Consider the following 25,233-nt stretch of genomic DNA (forward strand, 5'->3'; position numbering starts at 1 on the left):
TCCAAACCCGTGAACCCTGGGCTGCCAAAGAGGAGTGCATGAACCTCATCGCTACACCACCAGGCTGGCCCCTGGGGGGGTACCTTTTTCTAATGCATACTACAGCACCCTGTGGGCTGGGACTCAGGATGCGTCAAACTTAACACCTTCAGAATGAGCTCATCCTACTCACTCACCTCTGCCAACTGCTTGTCATCCTGCCTTCCTTATCTCAGTGACCCGTAGCACCATCTACCCAGTTATCCAAGTCTGAAACCTTGACCTCAACCCATCTCTTGGCCTCTCCCTCCCTCTTTTCTCCATGGCCAGTACCCCATCAGTCACTCCTGTCTGACGTCAGGCTGCATGCATCAGCTTTTACTTGGATTCTGGCAACAACCTCCTGACTGACCTTCCCACAGCCGCTCCTGCCCCTCCAACCCAGCCTCCCTCATGTGACCCCGGTTATGTTTCCAAACTGTAAGTACGGTCAGTTCTTGATGGGCTTTATAAGCTGCGGAGTCCCAGCACCCTCTCTCCCCACCGAGCAGCTAAATTCTCAGATGCTCGGCCCTGGGGCTCACGCCTCTGTTTATTGATGGATGTTCCAGGTCCTTTCTACGCACGTGACTTTGAACACTACTGCCTTATACAGTACACTGCATAAACGGTTCCTAGACATGCAGTGCACACACATAAAGACGCCCACTCCCCAGCTGGGACTGCAGAGTGCAGCTGGCGGGACAGAGGGGGTCTTGGCTGCACCCCGGTGAGCACTGGTGTGAGCCTGACAATTCACTCCTCATCTTGCCCCCCACCCCACAGGAAGGCAGGGTGGCCAGCCCCACAGCTCTGGGTAGGCCCTGATGTGGGCCTTTCAGGGCAGTGGGGCTTGGGGCACATGGGTGTTAGGGGACAATTCTCCACGACTGTCTCAGGTGTCCGCATGGTCCAGGTCCTCTGAGCGAATGAATTTCCAGCCCAGTAAAGGAAGCTGGTATAAGGAGACATTCCAAGATAGGAGAGCTGAGCCAAGGCTCCTCGCTGGGCCAGTTCAGAAGAGCAGAGGCCACGGCCCCCCTTGCCCTCCCTGGGGGACACCGCCTGCATTCCGGGACGATGAGTGACTATGCTCTCTGGAAGGGAGAATGGGCGTGTCAGAGCAGCCCTAGAGAAGACCAGAGTTTCCCAACTTTGGGATTCCTCTCCTGTGATGCACCCCACTACCCGTGCAGATGCCATGTGGCCTGCTGTTGGTCACAAGAGGTCACAGGGTCAGGCCACATTCGAGAGGAGGGCAACAGACTCCACCTCTTGATGTGGGTGTGCAAGGCCACATTGCAAAAGAGCGTGTGGGCTGGGGAATATCATTGCAGCTGTCTCTGGAGGCGCAGGCGACCACAGAGGGAGTGCACAGCAGTATTTCTCCAAGCACACTGAGCCTCGCTGGCATCAGAATCCAGAACAAAAGCCACACTTCTAAGTCTCGCATTCCAGATGCTCCACGTGTTGGCCTGCTGGCCTCCAGCTGACCTCCTCACTTGTCTTGTCTGACTTTATGCTCCGGCAGCACTCAATTTCTTGGAGTTCCCTTGCACATAAGAAACTGTTTAACTGACTCCACACCTTTTTCTGTAACTGTTCCTTCTGCCTGGAACGACGTGACTTTTTCACCTGATCAAAGACTCACTCATCCTTGAGGATTCAGCTGTGTGTCACCTTGTCTAGGATATCTTCCTAACCCCTCTTCTCCCATGGATTGGGCGAGGGTTCCCACAGCCCTGTGTGCTCGCCCCCATCACAGCACTTACCAACCTGTAATGTCATTGCTGACTTGTCTGACGCCTTCCCTTGACTGTGAACTTCTTAGGCAGGGACATGTCAGATTCCATCTCTGTCCTGTAAGTCCTCAGTTTGCGTAACTGAACTGAAAGTCTAATAGTGTCACAGTGAATTCCTCTTTGGCCTATCCTCCTCGAAGAATATGGGACATAAAATATGTTTAAGATTTTACCGTTTTCTTTCTGACAAATCTCAGGACAGCTAGGATGCTGGCAGCTCCTTGGAACAAAGTACCTGACTAAAAGTGGCGTCTTAATCTGCTCAGGCCACCATAAAAAAATACTGCAGCCTGGGGGGCTTAAACAACAGACATTTATTTTCTTACAGTTCTGGGGGCTGGAAAGTCCCAGATCACGGTTCTGGCAGGGTTCCCTTCCTGATGAGGGCTCTCTTCCTGGCTTGCACACAGCTGCCTTCTTGCTGTGTGCTCACGTGGCCTTTGCTCCATGCCTGCTTGTGGAGAGAGTGAGACCAAGCTCTCTGGTGTTTCTTTTCATAAAGGCACTAATTCAACCGTACCAGGGCCCCATCCTTATGACCTAATCACCTCCTGAAGGCCAAATAACATCAGTTGGGGGTTAGGGCTTCAACGTATGAATTGTAGTCGGGGAACACAAACATTCAGTCTATTAAAGTGGGTTAAACATTTGATTTAATAATTTTGGAAAACCTGAAGCCTGCAGGAGGTGGTTCTCCAGTCTATATGGAGATCTTCCCTTCCTTCCTTCCAGCTCTCCTCATCCTGTTGTCCTTTCACGTCAGGATCGCCCCTTCTTGGGTGTACTATGACTGCTGGGGCTCCAGGCATCACATCCTCATCCTCAAGGTTCAGTTTGAAGTTATTAAGCTGGTAAGGTGGGATGGGTCTGGGATTGACCAGTACTCCCTCTCTACAAGTCTGCCTTTTATCAGGGTCATAGATTTGCTGTCTATACCCAGGGCAATCATAGGCAAAGGGGCGTAGTCATGATTCTCATCCCTATCCCCAGTAAAAATCACAGGTGTCTTAAGAGGGGATGAGCTGTTGGATATGCGAAGCCTAGCAAAATGAGCAGGGAAATGAGTCTAGTTCAGGAATCAAGTGTCCTAAATGCCTTTACCATCAGATATTGGCTTGATTTTCACAGCAGTGATTTAACCAACAGAAGTTAAATGTCTCTCTTAATATAAACCAAGTGCGGAAGTTCCGAGGGCGGCATCAGAACACCCGGTTGCCCCACAGATGGCGGGGAGGTGGGTTTGAGCGGGCGGGGGGCGGGGAGAATGGAGCGCGGAGGATTGCTAAAATGTGCGGAATTGATGCGCAACGTCCAGACCAGGGACGCCCAGAGGGGCTGGGCTGTCCTCACCTCAAGACTTTTCTGGGAAGGAAAATTGAGGGAAATCAAACCATTTTTAATCCCTGAATTTCCCCAAACGCTTTTTGTTTCCACCCCGTGTCTCCGAGCTGAGTCTGGTAGATTCACGAGCAAAGCGCGTTCGGCGGCATCGCTCGTACATTTCCCCCGAGCGGCCCCGGTCCCAGAGCGCTCCGGCCCCGCATCGCTCCGGCCCCGGGACCGCCGCGGGCGCCAGGTGGGGACCGGCCCGCGCCGCCCCGCCCCTCCCGGCCCCGCCCCCCGCCGCCCCCCGCGCGCGGCCTTGTGGGTAACGCGGGCCGCCAGGTGACAGCTAATGGCGGCGGCCGCCTGAGCCGGCGGGTGCAGCGCGCGGCGGCAGGAGGCGCGCGGCCGGCCTTCCCGGGCCGACCCGTCCCGACTCGGCTCCCCGCGGCGGCGGGCTCGGCGCGTCATGGACAGGCCGGCGGCGGCGGCGGTGGGCAGCGAGGGCGGCGGGGGCCCGGGCCCGGGGCCGGCGGGCGGCAGGAGGCCCCCTCGGGGGGCGGGGGGCCCCGCCGCCGGCGCCCGGCAGCCGAGCGTGGAGACCCTGGACAGGTAAGCGGGGCCGGGCCGCCGCCCCCCGCGCCCCGAACCCCGAGGGCCCCGCGCCAGACCAGCCGCGCCGCGCCCAGGCCGCGGGGGGGACCGCTTCCTCCGGCCCCTCCCTGGTCCCGCTGGAGACACCCGGCCCCCCGGCCCGGCCCCTCGTGGGCCCGCACCTGCCTCACTTCCGCCTGGCGTGCGGCGCTTTCCCGCCCCCACCCCCAGGGCCCCGCGGCTGTCTGGCCGCTCCCGGGCCTCGGAGCCGCCCGGCCCGGCGCCTGGGGAGGCAGTTTCTCCCGGCTCTCCTCGTTTAGCGTGCCCTTGCCTCCCGTGGCTGGAAGACCCAAATCCCGCCGCCGCGGCCTGGGGTCTGTGATGTCGCGCTTGGGAGTGGGCACTGGGGGACGGGACCCCGCGGGGGTCGGAGCGGGTGCGGATGGAGGCAGAGAGAGACCCTGATTTGGAAAAGTGCTCCTGAGGCAAGAGCACACAGTCGTGTACTTTCAGTTCTTCCCATTGAAGGAGCCAGTTCATTGTTTTCGCGAGCATGTAAGCCGACTGCTTCTTGGGCAGTTGCAGAACCAAGATAAATCAGAAGTCTAAAGCGACCGCGTCCGACAGGGAGGGCCACTCGAACGCTCCGAGGACAGGGCTGGGTTCTGCCACGGCCCGGAATATCCAGTCTTCCCACATTTTGGCCATTTCGCTGAGACTGGAGCGCAGTTAGGCAACCGATGCTGTTGTAAGGCGGCTCGGTCGGTTTCAGACGTTCATTCCTGCCGATCTTAGTCACACCAGTGAGCTGAACTTTTGGGGAGTTTCCAAAAACATAGGAACAACAAGAAACACTCCCTTTGTTTCCACCTTAGTGTAATTACAATGGACTTTAATAGGTGAATCGCCCAAGTGGTCAGCTTCACTGAAAACCAATCACAGCTAAGACGGTACTTGGAATGGTTAGGCTTTCACTCACCTGCAGATATTCTACGATGTCCGCGGGCTTGGAGAGTCAGCGAATAAGAGGAGCGGGCTTCTGGCTCACCATCTAGTGCAGAATGCAAACAGACCAGTGGTTTACATCAAATGTGATAAAGCTTGGGCAGAGGTAAACACAGAAGTGCTCTGGATGGGGCGTGCATGGCACTCATCTGAGAGGCTTTTAAGAACTCCAGGTGGCCAGGCCCCACTTCTGACGATTCTGATTCAGGAGATTTGGGGTGAGGCCCAGGAGTTAGTATTTTTTAAAAAGCCTCTGCAGCCTCGGCTGTGATCCACTGTACTGTGGGTCCACGGAGGTGGAGTACTTGATTTCTCTTCATTGAGGGTGGGGGGCAGGGAGTATGGGCATTAAGTAGGGCCTTCTGAAGAAGCTGACATTCGAGCTGAATGATGAAGAATGCAAAGTTAGCCGGGGAAGAGAGTGGGAGGGCTTTTTGGCTATGGGAGTGGACTGTGCAGTCATCCAGGTGATGCTGGATGTGGGGAACTGGGAAAAGAGGCCCTGCGGGAAGGCAGGGGCCAGATCTTGGGGGGCTTGTGTGCCTTCCTAGCAAATTGTGCCTTTATTCTTGGGGCTGATGCTTCTCAGCAGGGTTCTGTACAGCCGGCATCAGAATCACCTCCAGTGCTTGATTCAAATGCAGATTTTTGGGTCCCACCCTAAATCTAGTCCATCCACCTCTGTCATAGAGCCTGGAATTCTGCACTTTAAACAAGCACCTTAGCTACAGGTAGGGTGGGCCATGCGATGTCTTTTGCCCAGGGTGGTACTGGTATACTGGTTGGGCCAGGGTAGTGATTAATAGCGTCCTCCTTCAACTCACAATAGTGTCTTGGTTTGGGTGGGAAATAATGTGGTCGCCCTAGCTATGGGGATCACAAAAGGATTTCCATCGCACGAGCTACAGGATAGGACTGACGTTGGAGAAGGGTTGGTGTGCAATAGTGTGGTGAATGGACCTGAGGCGGCAGTCTTAGTAGCTTGTGGAGCTGCTAATCTCTCAGTCAGTTCTTCTGTGAACCTGAGTGCCGCCTCTGTGTCAGGCACTGTGTGGGGCCTGAGGACGCAGCAGGGAACAAACACACAGGACTCCCTGCCCTCATGGAGTGTATGATTGGTGGGAAAGAGAGACAAAAAATAAGTACAGTGTGTTCTCTGTTAGATGGCGCGAGGTGCTAGGGGAGACAGGAAGTTGGCACGGGATAGAAGTATTGGGGGTGTGCACTTTGGGGAGTGGTTGGAATTTTATGGAGGAGGGTCAGGGAGAGCCCAGCTGAGAAAGGCGACATGTGAATAGTGCCCCTGCAGAGGTGAGGCACCCAGTTGTACAGGTATCTGGGGCGATGCATTCTAGGCAGAGGCCTGTGCACCCTGGGGTGGAAGTGTGAGCGGAGTGTTCAAGGATCAGCAAGGAGACCGGCATCTCTAGCAGGGAGGGAGCTAGAGAGAGAGCAGTAGGAGGTGAGGTCAGAGAGGTCACGGGCAGGTGGTGGAGAGTCATGGGGAGCCATTGGGGGTTTTGGAGCAGACGAGTGACATAATCTGGTGTAGATTTCAGTAAGATCTCATGGCTGCTGTGTGGGCAACAGACCGAAAGGGGAAGGGGTTGAAGCAGAGAGTCGAGCAGGTAGGAGGCTATAGCACTCGTCTAAGTGGGAGAGGATGGTGGCTTCGCCCAGAGCAGTGGGCTGGAGGAAGGGAGAAGTGGTTAGATGCTGGATATAGTTTGAAGAAAACCTGCAGGGGAGAGCCAGTAGGGTTTGCTGAAGATTGGTGGTTGGGCGGGAGAGGAGAAGCAGCAAGGGCGATCCCAAGGTTTTTAGCTTGTGGGAAGATGGTGCTGCTGAGACTGAGAAGCCTCTAAGTGGAGCAGGGTTAGGAAATTACTTGTCAGCACATAACAATGATGGCAGCAGCTCCGCATGAATCAGTTATGAGATGCCAGCTCTATGTCCCAGAGCAGAAGGCAAGAGGCAGTTGGTGTACATGAGCCTGGAGTTCAGGGGTGCTGTCTGGGCTGGAGACCTAGTTGGGAGTCATCAGCACAGAGATGAGGCTTAAATTCACCAGGTGGGTGGAGAACACAGAAGGATGATGAGCATCTGGAAGAAGGAATTGGAACAGGAGTTGGGCAAGGTGTGTTCTCATGGTACTTAGCAGATAAGAGCGAGCCATGACTTGGTGAGATTCAGATGTGAGAGTGAAGTGGGGGGTGGGCTGTAAGGTAAACCCCAGCTTTGGGGCCTGGGGTGCCTGGGAAACTGGCTGTGCTTTTCCCTGACTTAGGAAACCTGGGTGGTGGGGGAGCAGCTTGTGGGCTGAGCTGCTGATGCTGTTTTAGGCAGGTTGAGTTGGCAGGGTCTCTGGGCCGACTGGTGGAGATGTCTGGTAGGATCATGGGCATCGAGATCAGGAGAGTCCAGGTTGGAGAAACGAAGCTGGGAGCCCCCAGCCTGCAAGTGGTTGTTGATGCCAGGAGTGTGAAAGGAGATTGAACAGACGAAAGAGAAGAGAGGGGAGAGGAAACTTGAGCTCCCTTCTCAGTTCTGTCATCATGGCAAGCTCTGATTCATACTCTTCTTTTAAGAGGGACCCCCGGAGTGGAACCTGGCTCTCTGGGCGTGGTTCAGCCATGCTCCATGAGCTATGGGGCCCTCCGTTCTCTTCTGAACACTGTACTTCTCTTAATGATGACAAAGCTGCGGTCCTGTGAGAGGATGTGGCTTGCTCAAGGTCATGAAGCTAGCTGGTGACAGAAACAGGACCCGGATCCAGGCCTCCTATCTACCAGCCCACTCTACCACGCTGTTTGTAACTGTGTTGGCCAGGACGCTTCTGGTTGCAGGTGACAGATCATTCTAGCTTAAGCCAAAAAGGAAATGTCTGGGCGCACATCACTGCTTCAGACAGGGGAAAGATGGCCACGGGCACATTTGGAGCCAGAGTTGCAAACGGTGTTGTCGGGGATCCCCACCTCTTGTTTTTTCTTGTCTCACGCAGTATCTCTGGGTTTCTCAAGGTGGTGGGGTGAGGAGTGGCCTCCAGCAGTGCTAGGGATCCAAGAGGAAAGCCTGGGATGGCCCGGCCTGGGTCACTCCCTTACAACTGGGGGCAGGAGGAGCAAGGGGCCAGCCTCCCTCTCTCCCCTCCCCCACAGAATCCTAGGAAGTGGACAGGGGCAGCTCCTCAAGTAGAGACAAGTGTCCTTGTCAGAAGAAGAGGGGAGGGATGCTGGGCAGATGCTGACAGAGGTCACCCACGGTGGGTGACCAGGTGGGTTCCTACTGTTAGGTTTGCAATCAGGGGTAGGTGCTGGCAGAGAAAAAGGCAACATGACAAGAAATGTATGATATAAGCAGGCAATACAGGTGACCTAACCTTTAGAAAGGAAACTAGACTCCCTCCCCTTTTCCTCCTCCTTCCTCTTAGTTAGAAACTGTGCTCAGTAGCTTTTTGACATATGGTGGGAATGTCTGCCTGTTCAATGATTGTTTTTATTTATATTTTCAGCCCCACAGATAACCACTGGGTGGTCTTGGTGAGAGACTGCAATATAGATCACTAGTAGAGATTAGAGAACATCAAATATCTTTATTTTACTGTTTAGGTTTTTTTTAACTTACTGCCTGGGGGTTCTAGGTTTTTCTGTCCTTCCAGTACATGAGTCTGGATTAAATTAGTGATGAGATTTTTAAAGGTCTGGAACATTCTTTACAGTGAAAGCTACCTGCGAGGTAAACTTTCATAAGCATCTTTTGCCCTTTTGCTTGATTTTTTCAGTGTTTCGACAAGTTGAGAGAGGAGCCCAGGCCCTGGTGGCAGTTTTTAATCCCCTCACTGCCTAGTTCACTTATTTGCTCCTTTGAGTCAGGTGAGCACAGCCTGACCACTTAGGAGTCATGTGAGCTTGGTCAAACACTGGAGCCTCGGTTTCTCATCTCTGAGATGGGACACTGTGAGGCTTGGGCAAGGCTGCATGTGGAAAAGTGTTGAAGGCTTTAGAGCACCATGCAAGTGGAAGATGTGCTTTCTTTGCATTGTTCTCCTATAAGGCAGTGGCTAGCCTCTGTGGCACTGGCCTCTGTTTTGCCCTCCAGCTCAGTGAGTTGGTCACTATTGGTTGTGCCATGTCCTGGAAGGACAGCCCCAGTGGATCTGGAGGCAGGCCCTCCACTTTCTGCCGGTTTTCTCATCTCAGAAACAAAGTCACTGGTCCCTGTTCTGCCCTCTCATCCCACTGTGATCATGAGGCTCTGATGTAGTAACAGACCAGAAGAGCCTTTTGTCAGTTGTCAAAGCACTTAGGGAATTGTAAGGTAGCATTATTACTACATGGAGGACATCATTTTTCTAGTCTGTTCTTTTTAAAATCACATAATCAGCTTTGCTCCATTAAGAGTCACTTTGATTCACTTGAAGTTATATTATTTTCTAGATTTAAAACTACCACCATGAAATTGATTGTTTGTAAAGCATCTGCTCTAAGATACATATTTCTCTCTAGAATTAATTTTCTATATACATTATGTTAAGAATATTCTCTCTATATAATTGTAATAGAGTAAAACTCCATTAAATGATAGAGAATACACGCTTAACTGTCTAATGTATAGAATCGTCAACTTAAAGAAAATTGGTTGATTCATTTGAAATCAACCAGGAACCTAATCTTACTTCCTAGTTGTCAGGCAGTACTTCAGTTCTTATATTAAATGTAAAGGTAACAAAATAGTCTAATAAAACTTCATTTTCTGAAAAAAGAAATGTACCTGGGGGCCGGCCCGATGGCCGGGTGGATAAGATTGCGCACTCTGCTTCGGTGGCCCAAGGTTTCACTGGTTCGAATCCTGGGTTTGGACCTAGCACTGCTCATCAAGCCATAATGAGGCGGCGTCCCACATAGCAGAGTCAGAAGGACCTACAGCTGGAATATACAACTATGTACTGGGGGGGCTTTGGGGAGAAGAAGAAAAAAAATTGGCAACAGATGTTAGCTCAGGGCCAATCTTTAAAAAGAAAAACAAGGTACATGTATCCCTAGTCAGTGCTCATTTTTCTCACCAGGAGCCTGTGTCTTAAAATATTTTAATCACACTATTTCTTTTAGTCCTACAGGATCACATGTTGAATGGTGTAAACAGCTTATAGCTGCTACAATTTCTAGTCAGATTTCAGGTTCAGTGACATCAGAAAATGTATCCAGAGATTACAAGGTAAGCAGCATGGAGTCCTGAATTCATTTTCAATCTACTGAGCAGCGAGGAAGCTTTGTAATGTCAATTTGAGGGAGACTTTGGCCCCTTGCTGCTCAGCGGTCATCTGCCTGGGAATCAGGGTGAAAGGTTCTCTGTTTTTAGATTAGAACTTAAGAAGAAGAGTCTTATCAGGATCTGGTATATGTGGCCATAGTTTTATAATTGAGAGAAAAAACTGTCTTTAGCATATGATCATTCTTTTAAACATCCAGTTCCATTGTATTATTTTATTATATTATATATTATGTTTTATTATAATAAATGCCTGTATTTTCTTTGTTAGTATTCTGAATTTCAGAAAACATCCGAGGTACAGTATTTCCCTAACTTCACAATTTGTTTCTGTATTTAGGTGCTAGCTGTAGGTTTTCAGCATTAACATGTGATACTAGCTAGAATGCAGAAAACTTTCAAAATCTCAAGAATATTATATGGGCAGCCCCATTTTTTAGTCCTATTGAATTGCAAAATCTCTTGTTTGCTTTAAAAGTTGGCTTCCTGCCTCTTCTCAAGTTAAGAGCAATAAGCTCCTTGTCAGCAGAGCCTGGGGCTCGTTTACCTGCCACTGCCCCCCAGCATGCTCCTGGGACACACAGTAGGTACTCAGTGAATGCTTGTTGAGTCAGTTAGCACAGACAAAACAGGCGTGCTCCGTCCTTGTTCAAGCTGAAGACTAACTTTGTTTTACTGTCAGTAAACTATTAACAGGTACACTGAATGAAGCCCTGTTTACCTTTCAGTAGAAGTGTTTGCTTGAACTAAGGTTGCAGTTTATTATGGTCATTTTTGCTTGCTAGTAAGAGGTAATTGGTTTTCACAAATATGTGTGAAGCACATTTAGTATCCCAGACTACCCTCGGTGAACAGTCTCTCCAAATCACGGTCCTTGCCAGGCCTCACATCTTACAAACACTTCAAGAACTGCCATAAAGATCCTAATTCCTTAATAGTGGCTCCTTGTGTAAGGGCTCTAGCCTCAGTTCCTCGACTCAAGAGGCCATGCGATTGAGATCTGCCTATCATACTGGACTGGCTTCATCCAAGCCACCTGATACCGCTGAGTACGCCTCCTACAGGGGAGCACGGCTGTGGTTAATAGAAACTGGATAATATGCCCGGACAGAAGAGTGACAGTAGAATCCTTAATAGGCTTCACTGCTACCTGATTTTCAAGTTTGCCCACGCAGGAGCAGCTGGGACTCCTGCTGGTCAAAATCCAGCTGGGCTAATATGCCATCTCCAGGTGGGAGAAGCATTTGCTGCATCACTGGTGCCTGAGAGGCTTGTCACTGAGCATACTGACCGCACCCGTCCAGCTGCCCTCTTGCCCCTACCTTAGTGGAGAAACTGCACTGCCGAGTGGAGAGGCTCAAGGACCCTCATGAGGAGAGAATAGCTCTCAGACCTTGGAGTGATTTTCTTTACAGACAATTCTGAGTTACCTGTAACATTTTCTTTATGGTTGAATAGTTGTGAGTGCTGTATGGCTTCTACGAAAGATTGAATGTTGACTGTGTGCATAGCTGTCTGACCTTTACATTAACAGATCAGACTGAATCTGTACTTTAACATGAAGTAACTAAAGGGTTTTGATTTTAGTCTATTTACAAATTTTGTGTAGCAGAATTAGCTATCGGAATGGTTTAACAAATGGTATTCAGAAAAAAATAAGGCTTTTCTATATTTTGTAAATTGCATTTTAAGTACCTGCATCAGATCAGAGCTGCAGCCTTTGGTGAGTTATTGTGAGAGTGTGTTTTCTAATCGGCTTTATTTTCTTTGCCCTACTGTAGCCAAGTCTGCAAAGTTGAGGTCAAATTTATAATTCAAGATTTGTTTTCTTCAAGGAGAGCTTTTTCAAATAAAAGAAGCATAAAATGTTCTTAAACAACAAGGATAATTTTACATGCTACTTATAAAGTAGTTCTCAAAATCAGGGTAACCAAGATGGGCCTTTGGGACACCACTGGTTTGGGAGCATTGCATGGGGTTGGCCCTGAAGGTCCAGATACAATTCCTGGAGGATTTAATTTGCAGTTATCAGTCAATAATATTTGAAATTATCTACTGTGCAAATGTCTTATTTGAAATACTCACTTTTGGGGGTTAGTTTATTCTAGGTTAAACTCAATGTCAGTAATTAAGTGGGAGCAGATTTTCCTGTGGAGCCCAGCACTTGCATCTTGATTTGAAATGCTGATTGTCTTCTCAGTTGTAGGCTGCTGTGGGTAGTTCTACATCCTCATCCACATCAACCCACTAGCACGTACAGCGCTCGATGGTTTTGAAATACTTTTTGACATATCATCCATTTAAGCCTTAAAACCACCCAGTGAGGCAGCTATTCTTATAATCATCATTTAACAGATGAGGAAACCAAGGCTCAGAGAGGTTAAATGACTTGCTTAGTTTCCGAAGTTAGACTTGAGGTTTGAACCCAAGTCATCTTATTGAAAAGCTAGAGTGATTTAAAGAATTTTGTCCCAGCTCCTTGTCCATCGTTTTTCCAAATGTGGTCTTTGGGTCTTCCTGCATCAGCACTCCCTGGGGTGCCTACAAAAATGCAGGTTCTGTGACCTCCATCCCACTCAGTGAATCAGAATCTCTGAGGGCAGGGAACCAAATGCCTCGTATATTTCTTATGTACAGTAAAATATGAAAGCTAGGCTTCTTAGGTTTATATCTGTTGAAATTGGTGATGGGACCACACATATCTGTTACATTCCCACAAATCTGAGTAATTAGTCACTTGTGTTAGCTTTTGGAGAACAATTGTTTTTTTATTTACTCATATCATAAATTGACAGCTCAGGGTCAGCTCGCCCAGAGAGTGTGGTAAGAATATCAGTGGTATCACATGAGATGAGTATGTGGTGGACGTGAGTAGATGGTATGTCCACGGACATGTTTTAACACTTATGTAATTATTTTAATGTGTATTAGAAACACTAGCACATCAAACTTGTGATATAATGGATGCTATTGCTTAGAGCCAGGCAAAGTGTGAAAAAGGAGTGGATTTAAAGTTAACATAGAGATAAATACTAATATTGGTATAGGTAATATGCAGGTACAGCAAACTTGTAAAGGTGGTATTTGAAATGATAGGAGTTTGGGAAACATTGTCCCAGCTGGAAGAGCAGATAGGTATTATGTTGAATTGTGGATCAACTAAATTAATAAATGTATTCTTTAATACCAAGTCATCCTGAAGATTTGCCTGATAATTAAGACTGCTAGAAGTGTAGTAAAATGTTTTGTTTGCCTGCCCCCCAACTCAATTGCTTTCATTTTTACTGTGCTAATAACAAAGAGTAAAAATCTCTCTCTTAAATTTGTCAAAAATTTTAAGAACAAGATCCATAGATTAGACAAAGTAATACAGTTACAAATTGTAATGAAACATTTGTAGGAACTGTTAGAAGTGACACAGTTGATCCGTCTGCGTTGTTTGGGAAGTAGATCTAGGCCAGGAAGGGGGAAGTGATAGTGCGCTACAACAGTACTGGGTAGCTTTGCAACCTTGTTTAACCTCTGAGTGTCACTTTCCTTATCTGTAAGGATAAGAGAGTTTGGATTAGATTGTAAGTCTCTGAGTTCCTTTCTTTCTAGAACATTCTTCAATTCTGTTTTGTCTAAAAGGATTTGATTCTAGCCAGCCTTCAGGAAATTAGGACGCTAGAATTTTAATGTGATCATCGTCCTTCCTCTGGCTCTATCGTCATCATCACCACCTCTCTGTGCCCCTCCCCCTCTCTCTCCTCCCCTCGTCCATGCATACACAGTAGCTAGATCTCTTCTTTAAACATTCTGAAGAAAAAGGAGAAAATGGAGAGGTTACCTATACTAAGTTTAATCATTTAATAGGTTAGTATAGTGATTAAATTTTGGATCTTCAACAAAAACTTCCCTAAGGGCTTTGGACGTAATTGGGATGCAGTATATAGAAAGGGCTTCATTATGTTTGAGCTAGGTCTTAGTTAATAGATCTTAAATTGGGTACCAATCTATGAAGAGGGCAACTTGAGCATGATCTTTCAGAATCCATGGCTGTAGTCCATTGTTGATAGCTTGGCCTCATGATCTATTGATTAAATCAGAGTGTGCAACCACAGATGTCTACAAGGGATAGTTAACAAGCCAGGCAGACATGGAGGGGGCTGTGGAGAGGACAGTATGTTCCCCTAAAAACAGTTAGATAAAACCCGCCTGCTACTGCCTGTGTGAGCCCTAGGCCTCCAGTTTGTAACCACTGTAATAGAAAAGTGCTATCCTATCTCCCAGCATTACTGGTGGGGAAGAAATGTTTCTTAAAAATATCAGGATTTGGGCCTCTGATTCTGGAAAGATGGAGCAGATATATTTTTTCTTATTCTTCACACTAAGTACAACTAAATACCCTGGACGTTATCTATAAAATAAGCATAAGAATTCCCTGAAAGGTAGAGAGAAGAAGGCAGACTGGTTAGGGGCTTCAGGACTCAAGGAACAACAGGGCAATGAAGTCCCTGGATTTCGTATTTACCACTTGTGTCCCAGACTTGTTGCTGAAGAAGCCAGCAACCCAGAAATGCCAACAGGCGCAGACACAAAATCCTACTCTCTCTAGCCAAAGGACCAGGAAGGGGCAGCGGAGCAAAAAGACAACTTTTAGACGCTCATCACTGTACTCCAGCCAAACACCACAGAACAAGTTGCAGCCCTACACTCACCCCACCAGCAAGGCCAAGAGGGGAGCCTAGATTGCACCTTTGCCAGGCTGTCATGAGGCACTCCAAACCCCTGCAGTCGGGGTATCGGAGGGGGCCTAGTGGAGAGTCAGGACTTTCCCCACTGCCCGTTGGTAAGGAGGCTGTGCCTCTACTGTGGTGTCATGCAGGCCATGTTGGGGGCAGTGACAAGGTACACTCGCCACTCCCCTGCCAGGGAGGTATGGGTGGAAGACTAGCTGGGAGTTGGAACTCTCGCCTCCCCACCTCAGCAGTAACTAGGAATCCCCTGTCCTTCTCCCGTGTCAATGGAGGCTGAGTGGGGAACCTGGACTTCTATGCCGACCTGGCTATAATGAGGCAGTACCCACCTCCTCCTCCTGCTGGAGCAGTGTCGGAGAAAACCAACTAAAACAGAAGGTTTAAATAAGATCCACACTCACAACAACATACTCACAGTGTCCAGATTTCCAATGAAAATCACTCGTCGTACTGAGAACCAGAAAGATCTGAAACTGAATGAAAAAAGAGAATCAATAGATGCCAAAACTGAGAAGACAGAGATGTTCGGATTATGTGAAAAATATTTTAAGGAAGCCATCATAAAATTGCTTCAATAGCAATTACAAATATCCTTGAAACAGTGAAAACTTAGAGACAAGAAATAGAAAAGTTTCAGTAAAGAAATATGAAATAAAGAAGAACCAAATGGAAATTTTAAAACTGAAAAATACAATAACCAAAATAATAAAACCTCAGTAGATGGGTTCAACTGCAGAATAGAGAGGACAGAGAAAAGAACTGGGTGAATCTTAAGGGAATTACACTGAATAAAAAAAAGCCACACCCAAAAGGTCACATACTGTATGATTCCATTTATGTAACAGTCTTCAAATGAGAAAATTATAGAAATGGAGAACAGATTAGTGTTTGCCAGGGGCTGAGAAGGGGAGGGGCGGGAGGGAAGTGGGTGTGGCTATAAAAGGGCTACAGTAGGGGTGCTCATGATGATGAAATTGGCCTGCAGCTGGACTGTATCAGTGTCTGTTCTGGTTCTGATATTGTGCTATAGTTGGGTAATATGCAGCCATCAGGGAAATTGGGTGACATGGTACATGGAGTCTCTCTGTATTATTTCTTACAACCTCGTGTGAATCTACAGTTATAATTAAAAATTTAATTTTAAAATCAAAATTTTTACAGACTGAATGATTGTATATTGCATGTAAAATAAATTTTGATTAACATTTATAACAATTCACGATACAGTAAAAGTATTGTTTAAATGAAACATATAGTTGTGCTAATAAAGATGTTAGAATCTAGTTAGTGAAGAGAGTATCGACAGTTATCCTTGTGCTAGCTCAGTTACAAGCCGCCTCCTCCCTTTTTCAAGGGGAAACTGGGGCCAGCATGCTTCATGGAGGATGGAATTGAAGGGCTCTGGAGGCCTTTCCAGAGCGGAGAGTGGGGCTTTCCAGTTAGGGTTTGACAAAGTGGGCCAGGCGAGGTTCAGGTGTGACTTGTTTCCTAAAGACCAGGGCTGTATTTTGATGACTAGTTGAGATTGTTATTGGCTGGTTCTGGCCTCTGACTCCAGCCAGCTGGTGAGCACTAAGCTGCATAGATTTCTGGTTATTGAGGCTCCTACAGCAAGAGGAAGGATTTCCTGACCCAACAGTTCAAACTTCCTAGCAAGGTGAAACCTCTTCTTTTAAATTCATTTTGTAGCGATCTCATTGTTAAAGCAAAATTAGTTTATTTATAGACTTTACACCTAAAACAGAAAACAGTGGTGTTTTTACTCCAATATCACAAGCTTTTCTTGAAAAGAAGTCTCTTAGAGGCATAAGTTTAAAGATAACTCATTTATAAAAGTAACCAGAAATTTATTTGACTTAGAATTGTCTCATATGGTTTATCAAAAAGATCATAAAAGTTGGAGTCGGAGCACTTTGCCTTGAGCCCCAGCCCTGGATCTGACCAGCTGCCCAACAAGTTACTTAACCTGTTGAGACTCAGTGTCCTTGTCTGCCTAATGGGTGTTACAGTGGGGGGATTGATGTAGTAAATAGGGCAGCAGATGTAGCAAATGTGTACAGTGCCCATTTACTGTACACTATTACTCTACAGGAATGTCTGTGACGTGTGAAAACGAACACCAGAGGAGGGTATTGTCATGGCTGAACACCGAGCCACTGCCGTAAAATGGCGTCTCGGCACCTGTTATGTGCAAGGGGCCAGGCTGGGCTGCACGGACTTCATAGTAGGGGAAAGAGACACCAGAAAATACAGTCCAAGTTGGGCTGTGGTGAGTGTTTAAATAGACAGTAAACAAGCTGCGTGGGAGGAGTGAGGAGGCAGAGCAGGGCGTTCTGGGCGTGAAGCTGTGAGAGCCTCTGGCAGAAGGGGAACAGGTTTAGGTGGGGCCTTCTCGAGGTTAAGAGCACGGGAGCTCGAACCAGCCGGCACATTGCTGCCTCTGTGACCTTGGTAAGGTACTTCACGCTCGCTGCCTCAGCTTCCTCCTTTGTCACATGGGGTAATAGAAGTCTCTCCTTCGCCCGTGGCTGGGAGGGTCGAGATAACACACGGAAAGCATTTAGCACAGTGCCTGACGTGGAGTGGATCTGCTCCAAGGGCTTGTTGGTATTTGTATTACTGGTACTGGCTGTGTTTGAAAACTTTCTGAAATGCTTTCATGCTGTTGGGGATTTAGGGGTGTCAACTGTTACCTTCCGAAGAATTAAGACAGGAGCCAAGTAGATTCGACCACAATACCAGCTTTATTAATTGATCAAAGCTGGCTTGGAGGGCCTCGCTTAGGTGTGAGGCCATAGTCGGCCCAGAATTGCACACACTCATCCAAAGGTGGAGCACTTCTGGTACCAGATGTGTGGGTTTTCCCCACACCGACTCATTCTCCAGCACCAGCTGTGTCCTGCAGTTCATTTCCCACACTGCCCAGAGTTAGCGCAGGCCCCACAGCTCAGGGGCTCAGTCCCAGAAGGCTGCCTCTCACTTCAGACACTAGTCGCAAGTAGTGGCTCCCCAGGTTACCCACAACTTCTGCCCGGCTTGGCTACAAATCGGGGGTTCCCACAGCCCCCTCCTCGAATTTGATCATTCGCTAGAACAACTCATAGAACTCAGGGAAACACATTTACCACTTTATTAAAGGGCGGGATGACGGACACAGATGAATAGCCAGGTGAAGAGATACGTAGGGCAAGGTCTATGAGGGTCCCAAGCATAAGAGCTTCTGTCCCCGTGGAGTTGGGCTACGCCACCCTCCTGGCACGTGGATGTGTTCAACCCAGAAGCCCTCCAAATCCCGTAGCTTAGAGATTTTTAAGGAGGCGTAAATACACAGGTGTGATTGATAACTCATTTTCCAGCTCCTCTCCCTTCCCTGGTGGATGAGGGAGGGGAGCTGAAAGTGCCAAGCTTCTGATCCTGGCTTGGTCTTTTCTGTGACCAGCCCCTATCCAGAAGCCCACTGAGAGTCGCCTCAGTAGAACAAAAGACGCTCCTGTCGTCCAGGAATTTCCAGGGGTTTTAGGAGGGCTGTGTCGGGAACTGGAGTCAAAGACCGAATATTAGAACAAAAGATGCTCCCAGCACCCCTGTTTACAAGGCTTTTAGGAGCTCTATGTCAGAAACCGGGGTCATTTCACAGTGCTTTTCTTGAGTTAGTGAAAGCCGTTTAGAGGCAGGTAAATTTTTAGTTAATGCTCAGGCAGTCTGCTTTGTTAGGTAGATTAAGATTCATTATTAACTTGTTTGCACCTTCTCATAGGTTCTCGTGTGTAGGAATTGAGAGAGGGGATGTGGGACAGATCAAGAGAGTTGCCGTGCAAGGTGGGGAGGCTGAGACCCATCAATGAAAAAGGTTACCTATCAGTGCTGAGTCTAGCAAGTCCCTCTTCGTGCGCACTTACCCCCCTGCCCGGTACAGTTCGCCTACCCGATTAACCCTCCTGACAGCCTGCCATGAAGGTGTGCTCAGCAGGACCGCTGGAGAGAGGAGGAGGCTAAGCTCCGCGGTGGGGCAGGGGGCCTGTGGGGCTCCTCGGAGGGCTCTTGGCCTGTAAGTGCTGCAGGAGCATTTAACTCTGGGGTGCCTTCTTTTAGCCACCCAGAGGCCCGTTTGCCTCCCCCAGCCTCGGTGGGGGAGATGTTTTCTGAAGTCTTCCAATGAGGCTTAGCAAAACGACTCCTGGGGTCTTAGAGCTGGTCAGGACCCTGCAGTCATTCCCCAGGCTCCTTTCCTTTCGTGAAACCAAGGCCCAGTGCAGCCATGAGGGGGCCCTAAATTGGCTGGTGAGAGCTGGCCCCAGGCCTCCAGACTTAAAACCGCTGTTCTCCTCTCTGGCTCTGATCAGAATCAGATTTAAGAATAGAATGACCCTCTCTCTGTGCCTGAAATGGCTTATTTCAGGAGAGATGTAAAGTAAACCAGAGAGAAATACATGGGTATCAACTTGGAGACTGTCAAGTGAGCCTCCTACTGACCTTCCTGGTCTCATACTAAGAATACTGAGGATTTGGGGGCTGGCCCACTGGCATAGTGGTTAAGTGCAGTGCGCTCCACTTCAGTGGCCTGGGTTCACAGGTTTGGATCCCAGATGTGGACCAACACGACTTGTCACCAGCCATTCTGTAGTGGCGACCCACAATACAAAATAGAGGAAGATTGGCACAGATGTTAGCTCACGGCCAGTCTTCCTCACCAAAAACAACAACAACAACAAGGATTTTATTACAACAGGTAAAGAGTTATGTGAGCTTCAAAGCAGATTATCATCCTAGCCCTTTCCAAACGTTGGAGTTAGTTTCTCCTTCCAGTTGCAAAGGCTTATTGACGGTGGTGCGTCTCCTCTGTATAAGGCCCAATTACACTACTTGTGAATGCTGATTTTTAGTTTACAATTTGTTACTATCACTTTCCAGACAAAGTGCCAAAAAATTAATTGTAGTGACAGAACAAATGTGAAAAAAAATAGCATGCTACAGCAGAGGTTTGGAAGTAGAGAGGGGAAGCGAGGGAAGAGGCAGTGGTGTTGATTTCTTCGTCAACCCAAAGGGAGCCAAGAGAAATGGGCTGTACATTTGAGGGCTGTGGTTTAAGTGTGTGAATTATAGCCACACAACGCTGAGGCAGTATAGCGGACTACCCGGGTTGAAATATTTGCCCTGCCATCTTGAACTGTGCCTTGGTTTTCTCATCAGAAAATGGGGCCAATAATAGTTTTTCTCTCGCAAGGTTGTTCTGAGAATAAAATGAGTTAATATATACAAAGTGCTTAGAAGAGCATGTGGCACCTAAAAATCATTTCATGAGTATTTTTCTTGTGATTAAGCAGCTGCTGAAGGAAGATAATAAAAACTAAAAACTAAAATTTCAGTCAGCAGAGATTGGGGAGAGGGAGGTAGTAGTTTGAGAAAGCTTATTTTCTCATCTTTTAGAGTTGGAGGTCACTAGCTACTGTTTAAGGTTGACAAGTCATGACGTAGAGGTGTAGCCATATTTCCTCTGGATTAGAAATAGGTCTGGTGAAACGTGTGTCACTGAGGAATGGAGCTCGTGGAGGGGGACTTCCTTTCTATTTTGAGCTTTTGTTGCCATATATGCCCCATTTTGAGTTTTTTATTAACAAAGTGTGTATTTTACTTATTTTGTACTAACTTTCTTGTGGTGTAATTAATGAATGATAAACTTCACATATTTAAAGTATACAATTTGATAAGTTTTGATAGGTACACACTTGTGAAATTATCTCCACAATTAAGATGATAAACCTATCTATCACCTCCCCACCAAAAAAAAAGCCAGGTTTAAGCTTCTTAGTCTAGATAGTCTATATTTAGGAACTCATGGGCTTTAAATCTCTTTGAGCTACAGATCACCTAATTCAGAACACCATTTTTACTTTAAGTAGTATTTTCTTTCAGTGCTGATACAGTGATACTTTTTGAAGTCTGTATCTTTGGACCTATAAAACTCTAAAACTACTAAGAGCCTCTGGTGATTTTTTTTGGTAGTGCTGTTTCTTATAGCACATCCAGTGGTTAGATGAGAGGATTTCAGACTGTGGAATGGAGAACAGGCGATTCAAGTCTTGCTCAGGCTGTTACCACTATTTGCTTTTCTGGGGCGTTTCCTCTGACCAGGGCTTCCCGAATGCATATGCTGCATGTTCTAGTAGGATTCACGGGCCAGGGGTGGAGGAATAATGTCGCTGAAATCAGTGGCCCAATTTAATAAAGCGTGGCTGCCCCTGGCACCAGGCAGCGCGGGCCTCCGCTCTCCTCCCCAGCCCTCCCAGCCTGGCCAGCTGCCCCTTCCCCATGCAGCGGGGGCTGGGGGCAGGACAGGCATCCTTCTCTTGGTGGGATGGCCGCGTCTACCGGGGAGTTTAATTCTTCCAGAGTCCCAAATGCAAGTTGGGAATATAATTTCTGTGGAAACCAGGTTAAGATTTGTGGTTAACTACGTTTTATGATACTGTTAAGGCTATAGCTGAGCTGTGCTCTGGGTCAAATGTGGGAGCTTTTGTGGTTTTTTGGTTCATTTTTGTTTTGTTTCTGTGGGCTGGTTTGGGAGCAGAACCGCCTTTTTATCTCATTGTTTCTATGGAGAATGCATTCAGTATTCCAAACAGACACACAAATGAACTTTTCAAACACAGCCTGTTCACAGTGGCTTGTAATAGCACTTGACAGAAGGGGTTTGTGTTTAAAATACTGTAGTTTGTCTTAGCCTAAGGGCAATAAAATTTTCTCAAATCATAGACTTGCCTAAAAATTTAGGACAAATGTGTTAGGATTGATTTGATATTGAATGAAACTTAGAGGGCAAATGTGTTACGATTGATCTGGTTGGTTTTATTTAGAGGAGGATGATGTTTCTTAGGGAGTGGGCTGGTTGACTTAATGGCATCTTTCACAGGTCAATAGTAACGTGTCCATGATGATGATGTTCTGTGTTTTAACTAACAGGTTTTCAGGAGGCCTGATATAAGGGTAAGGATATTTGGCTGTCAGCAGATGGGCCTCCTCCTTGTGTGTCTCTGTGCTTATCGAACACTTAGTCTATTTAGTGTTCTTTGCCTTCTCACTGGTTTTTATGAGCCACTCAGATCAATTTGCTCTGCTGTGTCATAGCTGTAAGTGTTCACTAGAAACGCTTTATTTGTTACAATGTTTTTGTGTGCAATAAAAGCCACTGTCTGTGAGGGCAGGATGCTAAAATTGTTACCAGTGTGCAATACTGACTTTTGTTGTGTTCCGTGAATTCTGACCAAATGGATATTCGTGGCAGGGGCTTAGAGGGCTAGGCCCACAGAGTCCTCTTTTGACCTTGTTTATCATGTAATTCATGCTAAAGACCTTAGCAACAGCAACAAAGCAGTCAGTTGTTGTCCATCCGTCTCAGTAAGACTTGAAGTCACCTTTGTGTGTGCATGCTGAATCCCAAAAGCAGAAATGCAAATCTTGAAGATAAATTTAGCAAAGTCAGTCCCATTTAGTGTTTCTTAAAATACAGATGTAGCTGTTGCGAATGGGGTATAGCTTATATTTTCCTCACGACTTTCCTTCCCTTTATTTCAGAACATTCATAAATCAAGACAAAGATTGGTAATGTGCATGCATTTAAACCTGAGTGTCAGATGCTGAAAATTAACCTATTTCCATTAAATGAAAACAATGTGGATTTCGATAGAATAATTTAGTGACTTCAGTTTTAAAGTTTTAATGTTATTGAGCCAGTGAAGTAGTACAAAAATAAGCAGGTTAAGTCAAATTCTTGTTATTCTAGTTGGTTTATCTTTGTTTAATCTTGTTTTCACCATGTTTTCTTTTGCTCAGGGGAATCATTTTCATTCACTGATTCACATTGTTAAATATTAGTGTTTGGCCTTCTACTTGCATGGACTTTGAAATGCTGTGTGTTTTTGTTGTTTAGTCATTTTTCTGTTTTTAAAAATTTTATCAAAGAATGACTCCATTTTCTTTGTATTTAAAAAAGTGGAAATTTCAAAAAACTAGCTGCATTTAAAAAAACACCCTTCTTTGAAGGGTAACAGTACCAACTGTTTACTAAATTCAATCCGATGATAAAGTCTAAAAATACGTTAAGTAGCTCTTTTACTTTTGACAAAAATGAAGGGTCAGAAATAGTAAATTCTGGGGCTGGCCCCGTGGCCGAGTGGTTAAGTTTGTGCGCTCCGCTGCAGGCGGCCCAGTGTTTCGTTGGTTCGAATCCTGGCGCGGACATGGCACTGCTCATCAGACCACGCTGAGGCGGCATCCCACATGCCACAACTAGAAGGACCCACAACGAAGAATATACAACTGTGTACCGGGGGGCTTTGGGGAGAAAAAGGAAAAAATAAAATCTTTAAAAAAAAAATAGTAAATTCTTTTAAAGCTTTGCTACTTCTTCACTGACTGCCTTTTAAAGAAATCTAGTCATTGGAACCAAAGTTTCATAAAGGAAAAGTATATCTGTGGTAAATTTTAATGTTTTCAGGCTCAGAGACTTGATACAACTTTAAAAGGGGTTATAATCTTGTCATCTTCACTATTCATATTCTTTATACCACCTGTTGAACTAAAAGTCAAATTTTTAAAGTTTCAAAACCTAATTGAGTCTATGAAGAAATTAAGAACAGTATACTTTTAAAGGAATCGGAAAAAATTTGACTAATGATATGTGACCTTTTAGCTGTTTCTTTGAAGCATGTTGATACTGTAATTAGAAATATTTAATATGGTATTGATTCATAAATCACACTACTTAATTAGCAATAAGTAACAGATTATATGTACATGTAGGTCTATGCATATGTAGGTATATGTATATTTCCGGCATGTGCTATGTGCATGTGCATGTGGGTGGAAATTTTGTTAATAGCTGTAGAGTTGACCACTGGACAATATGATAGTTCTTTAGAGTACATGAATACTTTCTGTGTTTAAAATACATGTCTATGAACTGCCGTTGAATTTTGGCTTGGTTTTGCCCTTTATCTGTTTTTTTTTTGTGGTATGCTTTATTTTCTGTGAGCATTTTATGCCTCTGTTATTTTATTTCTTTGCTATAAGCTATAGTATTGCTTGATTTTAAAAAGACAGTACATTCTTTGAAATCCATGATGTTTGCTTTTCATTTTTCTGCCCCACGACAAACACAGAATAGATAACTCCATTTTAGGCTGAGGATGCTATAGATGGCCTACACATTATTTCCTTTACTCCAAGGGGGAAAATACTGTGATTTGCAAAGCCATGAAAGGTGTGTCGACTTTTACATGCTTACTGTCTCTTTAAAAAAGAACTTCTGTCCTTTCACCTGTCTGTTTGCACGTGTTTCTCTCTCTCCTCTCTGCCTTTTCTTGTCCATGCCCCTGGTGCTGTGCAGGAGATTCAGGAAGAACACAATGGCTACCCTTCTGAAGCTGAAGCTGATCAGGTGGCGAGTTCTACGTGTTCATCTGTTTGTAGCTACAGATCGTGTATTTAGAAGCCATTTCATACTAGATTTCTAGATGATAAGCAAATGCTTTTACCACTACAGTAGTGCCTTCCTCTCCCACTTTGGTAGATTCCATTATGACATTATTTGCAAAAATTGGTTTATCCAACAGTTTGTCAACCAGAAATTGGTTCGTCTGTGCTCTCAGTTTTCCCAGATCGGGTTATTGATGAGGTAGTGAGCCTCAGTCACGACAGGCTTCTGAAATGCCTTTACAGAGACTTAGAGGGGACAGATGTATACGCTAAGGGAGCTCCTTGAGGGTGCAGACCTGGCTTTATTCCAATTTGCGTGGTCCATGCCCAGCACAGTACCTGGTACCTTGTGGGTATTTGTGGAATGAGTCCATACAGTTTGTATTTGTTAATCAGAAGCAAACAGTCCTTCGTTGATTATTCTTGAGTGCTTACTCTTTGCTCAGTACCCCTAGACTCTCTGGAGTCTTAAAGCAGCGGAACTTTCCCCAAAGCTTATGTAGAAACTCACTCTGTGAAACTGCTAGAAGAGCAGCTCCAGGGAAGCATGGCTGCCCCCTCACCCCCACCCCTGCCATGCTCAGCTGTGCCTTTGTCCAGCCCACCCTCCTTTGGTGACCCTGGAAGCACCTCGAAGAGCCCAGTTTGCAAATGACTGCTTTCGGCCTGCAGCCGTTACAGAAACTGTCCCCCTATCAGTTTGGATTCCGGATGAACAGTGAAGTACTGGAGAGGCCAGGCCGGCCGCTGCGCTGGAGCCCTCGGGGACAAGTGCAGGGAGCAGGTGGGCCTGCAGCTGGACCTTCAGGGTCACCGGACAGGCTTTGCACGAGATCATCCGAGGGAATTCCTCAACTGGGGAACACATGGAGCAAAGGCACTAAGAGGAGTGGGCGTGTTCATGAGATCAAATTCCATTCACAAGAATATTCCGTTCTTTGATTATGCTGGACATGGGTTGGATAAATCAAGGGTCAAATCATGTCCTGTGCAACTTGGTAGTTGCAGTC

The 25,233-nt window shown here is 46.6% G+C and overlaps 1 protein-coding gene across 12 annotated transcripts in view; it reads left to right on the forward strand.

The window, feature by feature from the left end:
• The first annotated feature begins 3,476 nt into the window (after positions 1 to 3,476).
• The window catches only part of MTMR1 (myotubularin related protein 1), a 68,362-nt gene continuing 46,605 nt past the window's right edge, over positions 3,477 to 25,233 (forward strand). The window contains exons 1-5 of one of the 12 annotated variants that reach the window (XM_070257488.1): positions 3,477 to 3,755; positions 9,851 to 9,956; positions 21,710 to 21,733; positions 22,322 to 22,348; positions 24,135 to 24,188. In XM_070257488.1, the coding sequence (XP_070113589.1) occupies positions 3,613 to 3,755; positions 9,851 to 9,956; positions 21,710 to 21,733; positions 22,322 to 22,348; positions 24,135 to 24,188 (354 nt within the window). In that variant the 5' untranslated portion in view covers positions 3,477 to 3,612. The remainder of the gene's footprint in view (positions 3,756 to 9,850; positions 9,957 to 21,709; positions 21,734 to 22,321; positions 22,349 to 24,134; positions 24,189 to 25,233) is intronic. The other 11 variants (XM_070257479.1, XM_070257481.1, XM_070257482.1 and 8 more) reach the window with 11 other exon arrangements.

Source organism: Equus caballus, chromosome X, assembly GCF_041296265.1.
Source record: "Equus caballus isolate H_3958 breed thoroughbred chromosome X, TB-T2T, whole genome shotgun sequence".
NCBI classification, from domain to species: domain Eukaryota; kingdom Metazoa; phylum Chordata; class Mammalia; order Perissodactyla; family Equidae; genus Equus; species Equus caballus.